Below are 21,921 nucleotides of genomic sequence, written 5' to 3' on the forward strand. Positions count from 1 at the left end.
ATTTTCAGGTCTGTTATGTCTTCAGTTTCTGAGATATAAGTATCCTCATTAAAGGCATTCAACCCATTTTTCACCCCTCCTATTGCGATTTTCCGAAAACAAAAAAATACGTATTTCTTTATTTTTAGAAGAGATTCTAAATACTTCATGATAGAAAAAGATATAGCCATACTTGGACTGTGCGAGACCAAGAGGAGGGGTACAGGGGAGATCCCTCTGAGAGAAGGATACAGGCTGTATTACAGCGGAGGACCTGAAGCAAAAAATGGAGTGGCCATCATACTTAGAAGAGAAATACAAGAATATGTGGAATATACAAAGTACGTCAGCGATAGGATGATGATGATGATGATGATGATGATGAGACTCCAGTTTGAAAATGGCGTGAAAGATATATTTCAGTTGTATGCCCCACAAACTGGTTGTATAGATGAACATCTAGAGGACTTCTTACAGGAAGTGGAGAGACAGATAGAAGATAAGGAAGTACTATTGATGGGCGATCTAAATGCACAAGTTGGAATGGAAAGACAAGGAAAGGAAGATGTTGTAGGGCCCTTTGGATATAGAAATGTAAATCCAGAAGGCAAGTTGTTGGTGGATTTTTGCATGAGGAATCAAATGATTGTTGGAAACACCTGGTTTAGGAAGAAGAACAGTCAGAAGATTACAAGGTATGGTTGGGGAGACAGACGAACAAAGACCATGATTGATTATATAATCATAGAGAAAGAACACCGGAAGAACCTTGTAGATGTAACAGCTATGCCTGAAGAAGTCTTTGGTGGAGATCATAGAGTTGTGATAGGAAAATTGAAAGTTGGAAAGATTGAAAAACCCCAATTAAGAAGAGAGAAAAGAATTAAAGTATGGAAGTTGAAGGAGAAAAGCATACAAGAAGAATTTCAAAGGGAAATAATACCCTTGGTACCCAGGACAGAGGTGGGGAATGTTGAAGAGGAATGGAAAAGATTTAAGGAAGCACTAGTTGGATGTGCAGAAAAGGTTTGTGGTAGAACATCAGGAAATGTGAAAGACAAAGAAACACACTGGTGGAATGATAGGGTAAAGATTAAAGTGAAGGAAAAGAAAATGGCATGGAAAGCATGGAAAACATCTAAGACTGAAGAAAGTAGAAGAAAATATGTGGAGGCGAAGAATTTGGCCAAGAAAGTAGTGGAGGAAGAAAAGAGGAAAAGCTGGGCCTTGTTCACACAGAAATTGAGAGATGATACGCAGGGCAGCAAGAAATTACTGTATGGTATCTTAAGAAACAAAAAGAGAGATCAAGTAAACACCAGATTTGTGAAGGATGAAGGTGGCATAATTTTAACAAAGCCAGAAGAAATAAGAAATAGATGGAGAGAGTATTTTCAGAAGCTGCTGAACATAAGAACGGATGACAGTCATTTAATGGACGACCAGGAAAGGCAATTAGTTGATGAGGAAATGGATAAAGAAATTACAATGAATGAAATTGAAATGGCAGTAAGAAAGATGAAGAATGGAAAAACTGCTGGAATAGATGAAATTTCAGTGGAGATGATAAAGGCAGCTGGAGCTGTAGGCCTGCAGTGGACATATCGGGTTCTCAGGAATGTCTGGGAGAATAAGGAGGTCCCTGAGGATTTGCAAAAAGGAATAATCATCCCAAATTTCAAGAAAGGTGATAAGAAAGTTTTGAAGAACTATAGGGGAATTACTCTAATATCCCATGTTGCTAAGATAATGGAAAGGATACTGGAAAGTAGAATAAGGTTGAGGGTTGAGAATCAGATACAGGAAAGTCAGTTTGGTTTCAGAAGTGGAAGGTCAACAATAGAGCCCATTTTCATTATGAGATAACTAATGGAAAAGCATTGGGAGTACGGGAATGATATGGTGATGACATTCATTGATATTGAAAAGGCATATGACAATTCCCCAGGACGAAAGTTTGGGACAGTCTGGTGCAAAAAGGAATTGGACACGGATTAATAAAAATGATCATGGGATTGTATAAGGAATGTTGTAGTTGTGTGCAAACACAAGTTGGCAGGACAAGTTGGTTCAAAATAACTAGTGGGCTGAGACAGGGAAGTGTTCTATCACCAATCCTGTTTACAATAGTAATGGATGACATCATGAGAACAGCAAAAGCAGCATATGGAGGAAGAGAAATGAACATGATGTTATTTGCAGATGATATTGTGATTTGGGGAGAAGACGACAGGAAGGTTCAAGAACAGTTGAATGTGGTGAATGGGAAGATTGAAGAATGTGGATTGAAAATAAGTGTAGAAAAGAGTAAAACTCTTGTTATGAATAGAGGGGAGAAAGAAGGGAAAGGTCAGATTAGACTTGCAGACAAGCCCCTGGAAGTAGTGGAAACGTTTAAATACCTGGGGAGTGAATTAATGGAGAATGCTCGACTGGATGCTGAGATTAGTAAAAGGATTCAAGCTGGAAGTTGTTTCTATCATAGTGTAAGAAACATGTTATGGGACAAAGATGTGTCAATGGAAGCAAAGGATACTATGTACAAGATGTATTACGTACCCATAACAACTTACGGAGCAGAAACTTGGACACTGACAAAGAAGGATGAGAGTCGAATACAGGCAGCCGAAATGAAGTTCTTGAGGAGTATGATACAAAAGAGTAGAAGAGACAAAATAAGGAATGAGAAATTCCGGGAAGAAATTGGAGTGGAAAAAACGAATGATAGAATAGAGAAGAGCCGACTAAGATGGTTTGGGCACATAAAGCGAATGAGCGACGAAAGAATGCCAAAAAAGGTGATGGAAATGCAAATCCAAGGAAGGAGAGGCTGTGGATGACCACGATTGAGATGGAAGGATACCATCCAACGCAGCATTATAGAAAGAAACCTGGACTGGGACACAGTATTGGAGGAGGAGTGGTGGAAAGACCGAAGAAAGTGGAGAGGAACCATATTTGCCCCTACCCGGCTACAGCTGGATAAAGGGAAAGGAGGAGGACGAGGATGATGATGATGATGATGATGATGATGATGATTATGATGATCTAAATACCAAGTTTTAGATCTGCAAACTTTTAAAATTTTGAGATATAGATACATTCATTTCAAAATTTCACCCCACTTTTCACCCCCTTAGCGATGGAATATCCAAAAATCCTCCCTTAGTGAGCATCTACATGTTAATATGAATGTATCCCCAAAATTTTATTTCTTTATGTCCAGTAGTTTTGGCTCGCCGATGATGAATCAGTCAGTCAGGACAAGTTATTTTATATATATAGATTTCTCTGAAGTATTTAAAAGCAGTACCTTTCACACATATGTTGATGACTTACAAGCTTATTTCCACTTTAGTCCCAATGTATAATGCATTTTAACCATGACATCTCTCGATTGATCATAACTTCCAATTAAATGTGGCTAAGGCCCAGCTTATTTGCATAGGTTGCACAAAATTCCTGAAAACTGCTGATCCCAAATCCCTCCCAGCAATAAAACTTCTAGATACAGATGTACATTATAGGGCCTAGAGACACTGTTAACAATCCAGGACTAATTTTCGACAGAACGACCATCCTGGTCTGATCTTACATCAAATGTCATCAGAAAAGTTGTGTCATCCATGCATATTCTGAAATGTAACGTGTCATGTACACCACCTTACATGCGAAAGCTACTTGTTCAAAGTCTTATTCTCAATAATTGACTATGGATCAGTCATATTCGATGACTTACAGTCAGTGGCAGCCCGTGGCCAAATTATCCGGCGGGGCACAACTTATAAAATAATATGGACAGTCAAGTAGAAACTTAAGGTATCGGTTGAAAAATATAACACTAATGTGCATGTGAATAAATACACTAACAACTGACTTGTAGATCAGCTTATCCCGTTTTCAGTTGGTGCCAGTTAGATATCAACACCAAGGAAAAAGACAGTGAAAGGTCGGGTCAAAGGAACCGGAACATGAACCTGTGACCTCTCCATTTCCGGTCAAGTGTTATTTCACTGAGCTAAATGGCCAGGGATAAGCTGATCCACATTTCATTTATAACCTGTTCCCCTACAAGTCAAGTAATAATGAATACACTAACATTCTTATTTATAGATGAAGTCCATTCTTTAATCCTTTGCTTGAGCAAATACTTTGATAACTCACTGGTTGAAGTCAGGAATCAAACGTGCCATTTTACTTTCAATTGAAAGCATCACCAGGGCCGTTAGTCTGTCTTGGCTCATCGTATTCCTCAAGAAGGTCTTTATTCAATTTAGAGTAGAGAAACACCTTTCACTTTCCACTGTCGACATCGGGATTGTAACAATGATGCTCGGTAACCTAACGCATTCATTGAACGCGTCTTGCATATTGTTGCGCAGGAAAAGTTGCAAAAGCGCTGCAGCATGATCTGCCGCATGCACGTCTACCCTGGAATATAACACTTCAAGTTCGGTCCTGAGCCTGGCTTTGTTCACTTTCGGGTATGTGTTTACGGTTGATGCGAAATCATTTTCCATAAAGCGAGTACAAAATTCTCCAAAAATTGATACCCGAAAAAGGTTGGCAGCTGCTAAATGGCCTGTGAAACGAAATCTTTCTTCTGCATGTAGTAAAATAGTATCGCATGTTTCCAAAGCAGCGATTTGTTTTCATTGCTGGAATGTTCGCTGCCACTTAGGAGGAACTGGAGCTTCGTAGTCATCAGTTTCCTCTAAATCAGAGCGAATGCTTCTGATGTTACGAAGAAAGTTCACTAGGAATTCAGATACCAAGACAGGGTCAACATTACGCATCTGAATTTGGGAGAACAGTATATCAACATGAGGCATCACTCTATGGAAGAAATTCAGCCAATATATGAAGTCAGCTCGTTCAGTAATCTGATAAATCCAGAAGCTTGTCCTACAGTGTTTTGATCTGTCTCTATTTCGCATATTGTTTGGAAGCACTCAATCAGGACATCTCTGTTTTCAAACACTGTATTGATAATGCGGGTCTGAAAGTTCCAACACGTTGGAGCTGCTTTCGGCAAACGGTGTATTACAACTGTACCTAATAGTTCGGTGCGTTTAATAGAGCGACTGAAAAAGGAGGAAATTCCTTGAATATCACTGAAAAATATCTTCACTTCTTTTATATCGGACGTGGCTTTTTGCATAATCAAATTTCCTACATGAGCATAACAATGAACAAAATTAGCTTCATTATATACTTCCTTTATGCGTGCTTGTACACCAGTCTGCGCACTGCTCATTACACTGGCCCTGTCAAATGTTTGACAAATTAGTTTCTCAGGGGTTTTGTCAATACCCAACTTACTTAGTTCACTAAAAATCACAGAGCTTATACCTTCAGCTGTATGACTGGATGCCAGAAAGAAACCCTAAAACTGCTCATGTATTTCACCATTTATATGATAGCGAAATATAAGCAGCACCTGCATTTTCGTTGCATTGTCGGTTGTTTCATCTGCTTGGATGGCTAAGTAATTAGCAGCACTAATTTCTTTCATTATAAAAGTATGACATACTTCGAGCATAGCATCTAGTATATCGTTCTGTATCGTCTTCGACGTACCCTTAAAAACAGTCGCAGATTCTAAATGTTCTTTCATTGTGATATCCAAGCTAGCTACAAAGTCAACTATACCACAAAATATTCCAGGATTGTTTGAATCGGTTGATTCATCATGGCCGCGGAGCGCAAGTTCAAACACACCGCAGAATCTCACTCAGTCAATCAGACGAGATAAAATATATCTATTTTTGTCGACTTGTTCATGCTGTTTACGAAGTGAAAGTCTGTACCCACTATCAAGTTGCATCCTTATGTCCAGCTCACCTAAAACTGCGAGATCCATTTCGTTGTTTAAATGTTTTTCGATTCGCTGTGTTTTTTCAGTTTTTCGTTCAAATGCTTTAAATCTTTGACACCTGTTGTGCTCCACGCTTTGTCACCACACACATACCAAGCTTGATAGCTGCAGTCGCTTAACTGCGGTCAGTATCCAGTATTCGGGAGACAGTAGGTTCGAACCCCACTGTCGACAGCCCTGAAGATGGTTTTCCGTGGTTTCCCATTTTCACACCAGGCAAATGCTGGGGCTGTACCTTAATTAACGCCACGGCCGCTTCCTTCCCACTCCTAGCCCATTCCTGTCCCATCGTCGCCATAAGACCTATCTGTGTCGGTGCGACATAAAGCAACTAGCAAAAAGAAGTAGCATCGTCACCACCGAATAGAATGCAAGGAAAGCAAAAAAATGAATTTCTCTCTTCGCATTCACATAACCATTTCGCTTTAGCACACATACCACTATTAAATTTTCTGTTGAAATTCCTGTTTTTTCCTTCCGTCTGCTGCACAATAATCATATCAGGTCGCGGTGGTCCTAAACTCTCGGCACGAACTCTGGTCTCAAAATTTAATTGCTTTTCAATTAACTCATTGACTTTATTCATTTTGCAATAAACAAACACACAAATACACAAAAATATAACACTGAAGAGAATTCACGTCACACCCAGTGTCATTGTAACTAACTTATCAGTAGCACCTCGAGCAAGAGAGAACGCGTGTAAGTACCGGAACAAAATGTTACTGTTGCTAATTATTGGTCACTTACACGGTAACCTCATTTAAGATAAAACTTATTTTAATAATTTAAACATCTGAAAACAACTAAATCCCTGCAGGAGTGATATGAATGCATTTTTTAAATAAACAAGACTAAAACATTATTAGATTTACTTTAGTTACAGAATTGGTGAATTGGCTACACTGATGTTTGTAAAGCATGGATATTTCTCGTGATCTGTTATTTGCTCTATGCGCATGTGCTGCAGAAGTCCTCAAGGATCTGAGTACCCAACCTGAAGCATCCCCTGTCGCCCGCTCACCCTCACAAGCCCACAGCTGTCATGGACATTCACCATCTTCAAATACTATATTCTAATGCGCAGAGCTGCACATTCCGCCTGCCACTCGCCTCACAAGGCTCCTGCAGTCATTGTCGCGCTGACAGCAACAGCTTGTCTCTTTAAATACAAAAGGTATCCTCTCTTCGTGCTTAAAGACATGGTGGGTTTAAATACCTACCAAAATCCGTAATCCAGTTAAGAATATAACATTTTGTCGTGATAATATTTGTAGAAATAATTCTGTTGTTTGGCTGTAGCCCAACTACATTATAAATACTCTTCTGAAATTCTGAGTGCAAAAACTTGATGGGGCACATGCCCCTGTGCCCCTAAGGGCCCACAGCCACTGCTTACAGTATCTAAAACTTTGAACATAAAACTACAGAGGGTTCAAAATGCATGTGTTCATTACATGACCAGGCATGATGAACACATCACAACCTATTACGTACAGCTGCAATGATAGAATCTCCTTAATATTAATATTTAATATTTTTGTTTCTTCACTTGGACATGCCGCGAGAACTCTATTGCAGCAGTTTGCCATGGTCAAAGCTGAGCGAGAGGCTGTTACCACTCCATGCAGAAGTTATGCTTTGAATATCTTTTAACAGCTACGCGAGTATTACTGCGCCTGCGCCAAGCAAGACCCCTTTCCCCTCAACACTGAGATGTATCCTACTACATTCTCCAGTCGTGTTACCACAGTAGAAAGTAGAAACAAAAGCTTATAACGTCGGTGTTAGCTGTTCCGTCCATTCGTTCCGCTGCTCTCAGCAGTGCATTGTTATATAATTGTGTTAGTTGTTTTCTATTGTATTTCTAGAAACACAGAGGAAGAACAATATGGCTTTAGACTGAATAGATCAACAATAGACTTGATATTTACAGTGCAAACGATACTGGAAAAACTCTGGAAAGGAACACGGAAATCATCTTTGTATTTTTGGATTTGGAAAAAGCTTATGATACAGTTAAGAGAAAACATGTATGGAAATGCCTACTGAAAAGGAATGTACCAAATTCATTAATTAACAAGATAAAAATGTTGTGTCATGAGAGTAAAAGCAGTGTACATGTGGGGAGTTGTGACTCTGAAACATTAAAAAAAAAATCTCAAACAAGGAAGTGCACTGTCACCATTATTGTTTAATATATTGATGGATGAAATCATAAAATGTGTAAAACAGAATGTCAGTAGTGATGAAGTGAATGCTTTGGTATTTGCAGACGATGTGGTGATTTGCGGAAAGGAAGAAAATGAAGTACAAAGGAGACTGGACATTTGGAATGCAAATCTGAAGGAGTTTGGAATGGTAATTAGTAAAATGAAAATGGTAGTCATGCACTGTGGAAAATAGAAAAAGAGAAGCCAAGTGAACATAGATGGAGAACGGTTAGAGAATGTAGAACAATTTACATATCTGGGTAGCATCATAATGGAAGTATGAAATCAATCCTGAAATTTATAACAGACTAAGTAAAGGTACAACATTTTATCATCATGTCAAAGAGCTTTATGGGATGACTAAGTACCCAAGAGAATGAAATTAACATTATATAAACAGTATTTCATACCTATTGTAACTTACGGACTAGAAACGCTGGTAACTAATAAGAGACAAGATAGTAAGATCCAAGCAGTAGAAATGAATTTTTAAGAACATCAGTTAAAAAGACAAGAAGAGATAGAATTCAAAATATTAAAATCAGAGAGGAGCCAAGTATAGAACCGATAGTACAGAACATACAGAAAGCAAGACTGAGATGGTTTGGACATGTAAAAAGAAGGGAATTTGAAAGAGAAGTTCAGGGAAAGAGACCAGTTGGAAGACCGAGAAGAAGGTGGATGGATCAGATTAGGAAGGACATTAGAGAAGCTGGATTGGATGTGTCGGAAGTAATGGAGCAGGAAAAGTGGAAGGACAGAAAGGAGTGGAGGAGGCTTGTTAACCACACCCGGGCAACTGAAGTGGGGGGATGATGATGATGATGATGATGATGATGATGATGATGATGATGATGATGATGATGATGATTGTTTTCTATTATGATTCGATGTGACTTCTCTTGTTAAAGTGTGAATTTATATTTAATTTATGTTAGTTACGGATAGCCTATAGGAATGCCTAATGTATTAAACATTAAAATGACTGCCGTCGCTTCGACCTCGAAAATAAGCAAGTTGGCGGGCCCAGAGTGTTCATGTATAATAGAAAGCTTAATGAACATGCCATTTTCATTAAGAACTTTTGAAGAAAAGAAAAACATAATTGAACAAGGTAGACCCATGCCTTCTCTTAAAAATTTATTCAAGGAATCGAAAAGAACAGTAGGATATTTTCATGACTCATGGTACATAAATCTGGACTGGTTATGTGGTTGTGAAAAAATGAATAAACTGTACTGATGGCCATGTATTCTATTTTCCTCAGAAAATAATGCTTGAAATAAAGACAGTGTGGACAATTTAGATAGTTTCAGAGTTTTAAAGAGACACCGTGAGGTGTCTCAAGCGCATATGATTCAGTTCAGAAGCTCCAGAATAGTGTTCTGTTTGAGTACAGCTTACAGAAAGAAAATTGATGAGCATAATGAGCTAGTAAAAATAAGAGATATATTGTCAACACTTAAATAGATACTGTGTGTTTTCTTTCAAAGCAAGGATGACCTTTCAGGGTCATTGAGAAACTGAAGAATCTGATAACAGAGGTAATTATAGGGAGTTACTAGCATTAATTTCTAAGAAAGATGATGTATTTCAGCACCACTTAGAAACATCTACAGTTTTCTCAGGACTTTCATCTGATACGGTATACAAAATATTATTATTGAAGCCATAGCTACTTTTATGACTAGTGAAATTAAAGACAAGGTTATGAAAGCAAACTTTATTTCCATTATTTTGGATGAAAGTACAGACATTTCTAACAGAGCACAACTCTTGACTGTATTTAGATATGTTAGTCCCGAAGGCAAAATTCAAGAGAGATTTTTGAGATTCAGTGATGTAAGTGGTGACTGTTCTGCTGTTTCTCTCTCTAAACATCTTTTTGGAGTGTTACAAGAATTTCAGTGTGGTGAAAAGTTAGTAGCAGAAACATTTGATAGCACAGCAGTGATGGCAGAAGTTAATCAGGGATAAATATGACCAGACTATATTTATTCACTGCTATGGTCATAGGCTCAACTTGGTATTACAGCAATATGTTAACCACATCAAGGAATGAAAAGTATTTTTTCAGACCTTGTCCAGATTAGCAGGGTTATTTTCGTCGTCCCCTAAAAGGGCAGCTGCTCTTGACAAAGTAATTCAGAGATGATTACCAACAGTGGCGCCTACCCGATAGATATATGCTGGTAGCCTCATTGAAGTTGTGTCCTCTCTCTATACAGATCTTGAATTTTTCAGAGAAATGAAAGATAACACAGACGAATGTGATGGGGGAACGAGAATTCAAGCTAAGGGTTACTATGTTAACCTGCAAGACCTTGATTTCTATTTCCTATTAAATTTATTTGCTGAAGTGCTTCCTCACTCTGATGTTCTGTATCAGATCCTTCAGAAGAAAATATGTGATACTGCCTTCTGCTCCAAAGGGATCCAGCAATTTGAAGTGTTTTTGCAGACAACCAGAAATAATTTTGAAAGTATGTGGTCAAAGTTGCAAGACAATGAATGAAGGCAAGATTACCCTCAAAAGCACCAGAGAATTGATTTTATAGGAACTAAGAAAACATCATATCTCCGCTTGTATTTGGAAATAATTGACATCATATCCATGCAACTGTCAGACAGATTTTCTGATATTAACAAGCTGGAGTTCCTTCAGTTAATTGATATTGACCAGTTTAACAATTTTGCAAAGGATTTTCCAAATGTGCCTATCAGTCATTAGTGAAGACCTATGATGAAATTTTGACTGCATGAACTGTAACTACATCACCTTTGTCTAGAGAGTCGCAGGTTCGATTCACAGCTGGACTGGTGATTTCATCTCTTGTAGTTAATTAGAGATAAAACTGGGGAGGAGGACCAGTACCTCGCCCAGGCGGCCTCACCTGCCATGATGAACAGGGCTCCTGTGGGGGATGGGAAGAATCGAAGTGATAGACAAGGAAGAGGGATGGAAGCGGCCGTGGTCTTAAATTAGGACGTGTTCTCTACATGAAGCTGGACCTTGTGAAAAATAATGTATATGCCCTCTACCATTATATTTGCACACCAGTGGTCTTAAAAATACATATCCAGAAGCAACAAAATTGATCGACCTCATTCTCACCATCCCGGCAACTATCGCTTTCAATGAAGCTTCTTGGCCTTAAAAAGGATGCACACCTTCCAAAGAAATTCACAAGTGCAGGACAGGCTCTCTGCACTTTTAGCCCCTGTGGGTGGATGCAGTAGAATAACACCCATGGTATCCCCTGGCTGTCATAAGAGGCTACTAAACAGGGCCTCAGGGGCTCTGAACTTTGGAGCGTAGGTTGGCGACCACGGGGCCCTTAGCTGAGTGCTGGCATCGCTTCCACTTACTTGTGTCAGGCTCCTCACTTTCATCTATCCTAGCCGACCTCTCTCGGTCAACTCTTGTTCTTTTCCATCCCCGACGCTATTAGGTTTGCGAGGGCTAGGGAGTCTTTCATTTTCATGCCCTTCGTGGCCCTTGTCTTCCTACGGCCTATATCTTCATTTTTCAAAGTGTCAGATCCCTTCCATATTTTCTGTCTGATTAGTGATATATATATAGAGGATGGTTGCCTAGTTGTACTTCCTCTTAAAACAATAATCACCACCACAACCACTCTCTTGGTCAACTCTTGTTCTTTTCCAACCCCGATGCTATTAGGTTTGCGAGGGCTAGGGAGTCTTTCATTTTCACACCCTTCATGGCCCTTCTCTTCCTTTGGCCGATACCTTCATTTTTGAAGTGTCGGATCCCTTCCATATTTTCTCTCTGATTAGTGTTGTATAGAGGATCGTTGCCTAGTTGTACTTCCTCTTAAAACGGTAATCACCACCACCACCTCTCTGCACATTCTTTGATTGCGATTCAGAAGAAATTTCTGAAGCCTCATTTCTATGATGCTGTGATAGATATTTTTGATGCTAAAACATGTCGTCATATCGACCTGAAGTACAAATAGGAAATACTGAAGTAAGCCTTGAAGCTCTGTTAGAAATTAATTTTAAACTTTATGTTTATGAGTGCATGAGTAGCCTGCCATACGTTTTTCATGATGTGAAATATTTTCGCTTGATCGAGACTGCTAGTTTCTATACAGGGCAAGTTGGCCATGCGGTTGGGGGCGCGCGGCTGTGAGCTTGCATCCGGGAGATAATGGGTTCGAGTTCCACTGTCGGCAGCCCTGAAAATGGTTTTCCATGGTTTCCCATTTTCACACCAGGCAAATGCTGGGGCTGAACCTTAATTAAGGCCACGGCCACTTCCTTCCCATTCCTAAGCCCTTCCTATCCCTTCATCGCCATAAGACCTATCTATGTAGGTCCAACGCAAAACAAATTGTTGTTGTTGGGCCGGGCTGAGTGGCTCAGACGCTTAAGGTGCTGGCCTTCTAACCCCAACTTGGCAGGTTCGATCCTGGCTCAGTCCGGTGGTATTTGAAGGTTCTCAAATACGACAGCCCTGTGTCGGTAGATTTACTGGCATGTAAAAGAACTCCTGCGGGACTAAATTCCGGCACCTCGGCATCTCCGAAGACCTTAAAATAGTAGTTAGTGGGACGTAAAGCAAATAACATTATTATTATTAAACAAATTGTTGCTAGTTTCTATGATGTTGATGCACACTAGGGTTCAATATATTATGTGCCATTTCATCATTTTCAAATGATGTATTCTTTTACAAAAGTAATATCAATGATCAAGCCATTCACTTTTATGAAATGACATCTGCACTGTTCATAAAAATGCTGCAGTGCGACCAACAATTTACTCTCAGAAGGAGTGTGGTAACACTCTTCAAAACATCACATGTCGCCACTGGTGTTGTATTTTACGAAGACGCTACATAAAGGGGCTTTTCAGCCTCAGTGGCATGTAAATCATCATCAGTAAATTCAAATTCATCATCAATTCATCAATTATCTTTGTTTCTATGAATTATATTTTGAGCACAGTTCCCAAGCAGGACAGAATGGTATAATGAAACTATTTCTATGAAAGTAATTAATAAAACACTGTATAATGTAGTAATATTAAGACTTGATGATATGTTATATCTTTCTAGGTTGAGCCATCCTGGAAAATAATGGAGCAATTTGTCATCTTTGAACTACAAAATGTCTTTGCATTAGATGCACTTGAATCATCTCATCAGATCTCTATCGAAGTTGGACACCCAGATGAAATCAATGAGATTTTTGACAGAATATCTTATGGCAAAGGTAACAAACATTAAGCTATGTTTCAAATAATGAAACCATTGTTCCTGTATATAATAAGTTTGTCTTGTAACTTTACTTTACTTTGTTGTAGGAGCCTCTATAATTCGAATGATGGACCATTTCCTCACTACAGAAGTGTTCAAAAGAGGAGTGACCAATTACTTGAACAAGTGGTAAGATAGAATTTCTTTGTGACAAAACAGTTCTCTTCTGTGAGCTCTTAGCACCTCCACCTGATTCCCTTCTTCAACCTCTCCTCTTCTCTGTTGACAGCTTCATTGTCATTATAAAAGATTTGGGAATCCTTACTAATAATTGACATACATGGGGAAACCATATGGAAAGGTTTTACAGGATGGGGAAAAAATGTAATGAGCAAGAAATATCAAAGTGGTTTTCATTTCAGTGTCACCTGTTAGCCTGATCCTAATTAAGTGTAATATAGGGATGTAAGCCCTAACTTTTCCATAAATGTGTGTAAAAAATAAATAACTATATGATGGTACCTTCAAGAGTGCACTAGAAAGTCTATAATAAGCTTGTTGATACAAGCAATGCACACTTGTGCATCTAAATTCTAAATTAGATTAATTTAGAATTATCTAAATTCTATCTAAATTCTGTCTAAATCTTACAGCAAATGATGAATTTTCAAGCCACAGACCTCAAATTTCATGAAAATTTTCATTATGTTATGTAATATTTGGACTTAAGTACCGTCATGTATGTGTACAAACTGTGCGGTAAACAGTAGAGCTTGCCAAAAACGGACAAAACTTCTCTGAAGTGGAGACATAGGACACTTAGCTTCAAAATATCGTGAGGTGTAGTTCCAAACATATAGCCCATTGAAAATGTGATGAAAGTGAAGAGTTAGGTTGTGACTGGTGCGTGGCACGTATGTGCTCAGTCAAGAAGAGGCTCCACTTGATTCACTTGTCCGTTGCACAGAGCAGAGGAAGCTGGCAGATGACATTTGCACGTTAGCTTTCTCAGGACTGTTTACAACATGACCTTGCAACATTGCCAAGTTCATTATTTGTTTTCAAACTGCACTCCTTATAGAATGCAGCATTCTCCTGAGCTTGGTTTATTCTGCTACTGAGCACATTGAACACTGGTATATACATAACATGTCAATTGGTGAATACTGAGCATTTTAACCAATTTTTAAGGCTTACTAACATTGACACTTATTGAGCTGAATGAATTTTTTTTTTCTTTTTTTTTTTCTTTCATCTTTCTTTAATTTTCAACTTGAAATATGAAAGGAGCCGATATGTTTATCATGTTTTTGAGCCTTTTTCTTCATTTATTTTAAATTGTACATGAAATGAATCCTTTTCATATTTATATCTAACATTTTTACATTAATATTAATATGCTACCTGAAAGACAAAATGTGATTGATAAAGGTAATTCTTTTCTACAGTATCATTGAGGAAATTTTGAGTTTGATCAAGTTCAAAACATTTGGGTAGAGAGGTGTATTACTATTATCATTATTGGGTATCTTTACCTGAATTACTGACTGAAATTGATCATCATCATCACACAGTCATCCAGCTTGGGTCCTGAATTCCAGTTTATCAGGGTTTCTATCATGCTATACATTCAAATAATCAAAACACTATAGGAACAAGCAGGTAAACAAAGCGCATGGAACACATGTTCCCTACTCTTCAAAACAATTGTTTACATTCTATCCGGCAATGGTTAATGATCCCATCTAGCAGCAATATAAGAATTCGTAATGCTGTAGTTTTTGTTTACCAGAAGAGAGACAGATGTATGTCCACAATGTTATAATCTATTAGTTAAGAAAACCAAATCTGAACACTACTCAAGAACGATGTATGGCAGTAAATAAGGGAGTCTGAACAATGCTCAAACACAGTGTACAATGTGTTAATGGATATCCTGTATAAATCTGAATGTTGATCTTTTTATCTTTCTGCCTTTCTTTCATGAAAATAATAATTTATGTCAACAACTTCCTGCATGAAGTCTTTGCCAAACTGACAGAGCAATAAATAATGAGTACAAGTATACCCTTTAAGAAGAAAAATGTTATGTTTATATCATGAAATCAAGCAGGTCCATACAAATGAAACTGCAGTATGTTCACAGATCCTTAGTCACAGTAATGAGAATTTTATAGACTCACACACAGCTGAAACTCTTTCCAGAATTTTATAAAGAAGTCTGGGTTGGTACCACGTGCTCCATACATCAATCAGATAACTTTAATATTTTAAAGCTGGGACTTGAATATTGGCAAGATCAAGCTGACTGTGTTTTCGAAAACACTAACAACACAATTGTTCAATAAGTGTCATCCTTCAAATATCTAGGGACTACAGTGACTGAGCATTACAATCCCAAGAATGAAATCTTGTCCAGGATTGGGCAAGCCAATAATTTGTTCAACAGTATGAGAGCCATTTTCACTGGTAGAGATCTCAACCTTCAGCTCCGAGTTTGCACGCTATGATTCTATGTTTTTCCCTCTGTCCTTCTGTATGGTTTTGAAGGCTGGGCACTCATTGCTTTGCTGGAGAGGCAGATTGAAGCTTTCAAAATGTACAGAAGAATGCTCCTGGGGAGAAAAGAAGTCCTCGACTTGTTAAATAAGAAACAAGAGCTTCTAACATTCGCCGAGGAACGAAAGCTCAGGTGCATCATAAGAGGTGAACAATATGAACTTCTCCATCTCATCATCGAGGGAAAAGTTGAAGGAAAATGATCTGTGGGGAGACAGAGAAATTCCTAGCTTAAAGACCTGCACTGTTGGTATTGACAAACTTCCATCTAAATCTTTCGAGCTGATGTTTCAAGAGTTATCATAATCAGTTGGATTGCCAACCTTCGTAGGGAGACATCGTCCTAAGAAGATGAAGAAGTACTACTACTACTACTACTACTACTACTACTACTACTACTACTACTACTACTACTACTACTACTACTACCACCACCACCTCCACCACTACTACTAAGAATACTTGACTGATTAAACTCAAATTTGGCACGCTTATAGCTGGTACCTTTGGTAACATGTAGCCTTCTCACCATCATGCTTTCTCATAAGGGGGCCATGCAGCAAAAGAAAATGTTAAGCAAGTCAGAGGAAAATGTACACCTGGGATCCTTAAAAGTGAATACACTGCCTAAACAGCTAATCCTATTAAAAAATTGAGTCTATCAAGTGTACTTGGAATTCAGTTTCCTACAATCTTCTTCTTCTTCTTCTTCTTCTTCTTCTTCTTCTTCTTCTTCTTCTTCTTCTTCTTCTTCTTCTTCTTCTTCTTCTTCTTCTTCTTCTTTTTCTCCTCCTCTCCCTCAGTGCTTTCCCAGCAAGATGCGGAGTCAACCGTAAGTCTATATCAGGTCTTCCACTTTATCCAGTCTATGGCATCTGCCAGTCCTACACCCGCATGCTGCATGTCCTCATGCACACAGTCCATCCAGCATTTTCTTGGCCTTCCTGTTGGTCTCCGTCCATCAGAGTTAAGTTTGTGAGCTTGCTGAACAATGGATTTTCAATCTAATCAATCCGTCACCAATGATCTGCATTTATGGCAGTTGCCCAGGTGACAGATTGTGTATCAGTTGTTTACCTAGTCTTTTCTTAAATAATTTCAAAGAAATTTGAAATCTATTAGTTCCTCTTCCTATAAATGAAGCTGTTTTTCCATGATGCCGATCCAAACAGACAGAAAATAATCAATTGAACCTACTTTCAAATTTTATATATCGTGCCTAATTCAAGATGAAATGCGAAGTATGGGACAAAATTATCGTTTTATTGATAGATTATTTTCTCTGCAGGGCCTATCAGAGTTCTACACAGAATGACTTGTGGAGTGCTCTGACAGAAGAAGCTCACAAAGATGGTGCACTGGATAAAAATGTGACCATTGCACAAATCATGGAAACTTGGACTCTTCAAACTGGCTTCCCAGTGCTGACCGTCACCAGGGACTATGAAAACGGCTCAGCAACACTCCAGCAGGTACGATTAATGAATCCAAAGCATTTATTTTGAAAAAGAGGTCATTTTCCTGATGGCAAGTTCATAAAAATGTAAAAGAGAGTTCAACTCCTACAAGTAGCTACTACACCTGAAAATGTTCAAGTAAGTATGAAAACACACACATGTTGGTCAGAAACAATGTGAACCAGGTATATGAGCATACTCATAAATAATTTTTTTTAAATTATTTATAACTCGCACCATTATCATTTTATCAGCTACTCAAGTTAGCCAATCGGATCACTTACCGGGCGAATTCAAATGGGCTTTGCATGGCAGTGTTGCTAAATCAGTATGTGATTTGAGAACAGCTTCAGAACCATGCTGAGAAATCAGCATTAAACACTAACACACCGGTGGTTTCAGCCAGTGTCATCATACCATACCATACCTGCTTTGGCGCGATCCTATCAGCTCAGAGCTCTGCATTCAAACCACTCTCCCAGCAAAATTTTCATTTTTCGACTTTATTTACTCATTCGAAACAAATATTTCAGATTCCCTATGGGAATCAACATCTATATCACATGGTGTTCTCATGCTGGTCTTTGATATCAAGAATATGTACTCAAATATACCCGTTAACGAAACTATCACCATAATAAGAAACAACCTCTCTAAACACAGCGCATTAAGCAAAATTGAAATAGACGAATTCATAAAGTTACTAAGTTTTGTTTTACACAATAATTACTTCACTTTCAACAACAAAATATATAAGCAAGAAGGCTTAGCTATGGGAGATCCAATCTCCGGCATTTTAGCGGACATCTACATGGACAATCTAGAACACAATAAAATAGTAAAAAACATTAACGGACTCAGTTTATGGCTCCGTTATGTCGATGACACATTGGCAATTATTGATAAACAGCTTAACAATAGTGATAACATCCTAATGTTTCTAAATGATTTAGACAATAATATAAAGTTCACAAAAGAAAACGAAAACAACAATTCAGTCAATTTTGTAGACATCAAAATCACGCGAGTTATGAACAAATTTGATTTCCAAATTTACCGCAAGCCTTCATTTACCCCAATAACTATAAAAAATGAATCTTTACACCCAAATTCCCATAAACAAGCCACTTATTACAGTTTAGTATACAGAGCATTAAAGATACCTCTTTCACCGAATAATCTAAAAAATGAATTAGATATCATAAAAGAACCTGTATCAACAAAAAATATCAGAAAGATGGACAGTGGCGGTTAATACCTAACAAAGTCATGTACAAAGAGCTAGAACCCATTACAGATACTATGCGTAAGAGGAGACTGGGATTCTTTGGACATATCATGAGGATGCAGGACTCGAGACTTCTGAAACAACTAGTACAACACAATCTCGTCTCAAAAAATACCACAACAGGATGTAAATGGATCAGAGAAGTAAGAGAGGATCTGAAGGAAATAGGCCTTACAACAGAAGACACCAAAAATAAGATAAAATTGAATACAAAACTCAAGAATACAAACCTCCGCTTTACCCTTACACAAAACAAACCAACAACACGCACATTTTCAACTGAGGAAAGGGCACGAAGATCGGAGCGTCTGAAGAAGTACTGGGAGGACCGCAAAGCCCGAACAATCCCTTCAAAGAGACCTGAACGACGGACTGACTAAAGTGATCCTATGTGGTCATAAAAGAAGAAGAAGAAGAAGAAGAAAAGAAATAGCCAAATTCAACGGGTTCAATCTAGATATGATCAACAAAATCATTAATTAAGTCAGACTAAAACTAACCACAAACCTTTCTCCAATAAAACCCAACAAACCAAAATTCGCAAAATTCACATATACCAACCCAAAAATTCATCAAATCACCAATCCCTTAAGAAAACATGAGGTAAAAATTGCTTACACAATGCAAAATACAAATTGAAATTTATGTTTTAATCATAACTCAGTCAATTCAACCAATAATAAATATTCAAGCTCGGGTATATATAGACTCAAATGCTCCGCATGTAATTTTTCTTATGTTGGTCAAACTGGCCGCTGTTTTTCAACTAGATATTCAGAACATTATAACGCCCAAAAACATAACAAATTCTCGGCGATGAGTAACCACATGAAAGAAACAGGTCACAAATTCACTAGAATAGATCAGGATTTACAAATTTTAAAAAGAATCGAAGAAGGTAAGCTCATGACAGAATACGAAAACTTATACATCCTCTTAGATCAACAGTTTAACAAAGACAAGAACTTAAATGATGTAATAAACAAAAGTCCTCTTTATGAATAGATTTCAATTCTATTACAAAAACCATTCCTTCTGAATAATTTTTACAAAATATTTAGCACCAAATCAGTAAACACGCCCGCCAATCCAACACCCCCCCCTCCCTTCCTTCCATTGCCGACAACTCCTCCCCACGCACAGCGAATGGGCCCTCAGCCACGCCTTCTCAAGCTCAACCCCCTCCACCAAGACTTCACAAATACAACGCGCGTAGTAAGAGCTCGGCGACTGCCAGTTACTCTAAAATTCTCAACGTAAACTAACATCTCGGCGGTCGAAGGGGTACGTGTCAACACTCTTCATTTAACTTTCACTATTCGGCCCCTTAATTCCAATTATGGTAATTGATTAAATTTTCAAATTTACTCTTTAATTACAGAACTCATCATACCTTGGCCTAATCACCAAATGACAACAACGTTCCCTTCTAACTAACACGCTTAGCTCAACAGCAACATCACAAACTCTTACCACATCAAAGAAGATGGTCTAATGACGCCTATAAAGACTTCAATATAGCCTATGGCACCAACATTTCCAACTAATATCTCAAAAGGAACCAGGCCATAAAACAACTCTTCAAAATCTATAAGCAAATAAATGAAAATCAACATTTATTAACTGCAAGAACCAACAACCATTACCATTGCTTAACTTTCCATAAATTTTTTTAACAATATGGCCATTTGACAACTAAATGGAATGTATTTTCTGATTTTTTAAATCTTCATTGTAATATCTTTTTTTATGTCATAATCTTCAAACAACTGCCATGTTTTAGACTCCAATATTATCACAAATATTATCAAATAACAACATACTACATTTTATATTGTAATAGTTGCTTAACAATCTCCAATATATTTTATACAACATAGTTTTTAACAACATTCATAGATTATTTCCAATCAGGTACCTGATCTATTCTAAGGTGGAAAATATGGCTGATGATGCCCGCTATTGATGGGCGAAACATGTACCATTTAATATACTAATTTCATGTCAACAATTTTAATAAGGACAATGTCCTAAAAATGTTTTAAAATTGTATTGTATTGTATAGGTGGATGAATATAAAAAAATACAAGTGTTATTTAATACAAATATTTTCAATACGAACCCAAGAATGAATTTTATCACATGTAATAAGTGGTATGTTCCGAGCTGTCGGTCGAGAGATGGCGTGGGAGGACATCAGTAAACGAAAAGTTTGGATGGTGTCTTTAAAAGTAGGAAAAATCACAATATGAAGATAAAGTTGGAATTCAAGAGGACAAATTGGGGCAAATATTCATTTTTAGGAAAGGGAGTTAGGGATTGGAATAACTTACCAAAGGAGATGTTCAATAAATTTCCAATTTCTTTGCGATCATTTAAGAAAAGGCTAGGAAAACAACAGATAGGGAATCTGTCACCTGGGCGACTGCCCTAAATGCAGATCAGTAGTGATTGATTGATTGATTGATTGATTGATTGATTGATTGATTGATTGATTGATTGATTGATTGATTGATTGATTGATTGATTGATCTACATAATACAAGCTAAAAATATGCTAAAAACATAATGAAGGAACAAATGAAAATCAAGAGAGACAGAAAAAAACAATAACAACATACAATATTTACATCACTAGATGGAGCAATAAATAACTTGTGGAGACAAAAAGGTTCATATAAAACATAATTGAATCCAAAAAATGTGCTGAACCTAAGAAAATAAAATAAAAGATAACAGACGGAAATGAAAAAGTAAGAGCTGAAAGTGAGGTTGCGGACTTCTTAGACTAAATTTTTTTTAGTTTGATAACAATTCTAAAACAGGACAAAATCACTATGTTGAAAATTCAGGCTGACAATCTGTCTTTATAGAAACACCATTCCACGAATGGCTAGGAGGGGAGCAAAAAAGTTTGAGAGGAGACAACGTGCCAGGTGAAATGTACGTGATAAGTGATGGAAAAACGCTGATGAATTAAAAATTTTAGAACAGCAGCATTGTCAATTTCTTCTCGTGTAAGTTGGCGGAGGTGGCTACAGAGAGATAAAACTGATGGCCATTACCTGGGACTCCTCTCTTAACACTCTTAGAAATTCAGTGATCAAATGACAAGGTAGCCAGAGCAGCTGCAGTTTATATACCCGAAGGGAAGGTTCGAGAGGATTCTGGACTAATCCGGACACACACTCTTAATTTTATTGGCAAATTCAAAAGTTACACCCAAGGAACCAAAAAGAAGCCTGTGAAAGGCTGAAAAATAATTACAGAAAATTTCCATTGGCCAGATTCAAAACTGGCGGAATGAGAAAGAAGTGTTGCAA

The 21,921-nt window shown here is 37.8% G+C and overlaps 1 protein-coding gene across 2 annotated transcripts in view; it reads left to right on the forward strand.

Annotated features, from left to right (window-relative positions):
* Positions 1-21,921, forward strand: part of LOC136857522 (aminopeptidase N) — a 518,903-nt gene that overhangs the window by 449,949 nt on the left and 47,033 nt on the right. For both annotated transcript variants that reach the window (XM_067136248.2, XM_068225222.1), the window contains exons 8-10: positions 13,154-13,310; positions 13,402-13,483; positions 17,142-17,325. In XM_067136248.2, coding sequence (XP_066992349.2) covers positions 13,154-13,310; positions 13,402-13,483; positions 17,142-17,325 — 423 coding nt within the window. The remainder of the gene's footprint in view (positions 1-13,153; positions 13,311-13,401; positions 13,484-17,141; positions 17,326-21,921) is intronic.

Source organism: Anabrus simplex, chromosome 1 (genome assembly GCF_040414725.1).
Source record: "Anabrus simplex isolate iqAnaSimp1 chromosome 1, ASM4041472v1, whole genome shotgun sequence".
In the NCBI taxonomy this organism is placed as follows: Eukaryota; Metazoa; Arthropoda; class Insecta; order Orthoptera; family Tettigoniidae; genus Anabrus; species Anabrus simplex.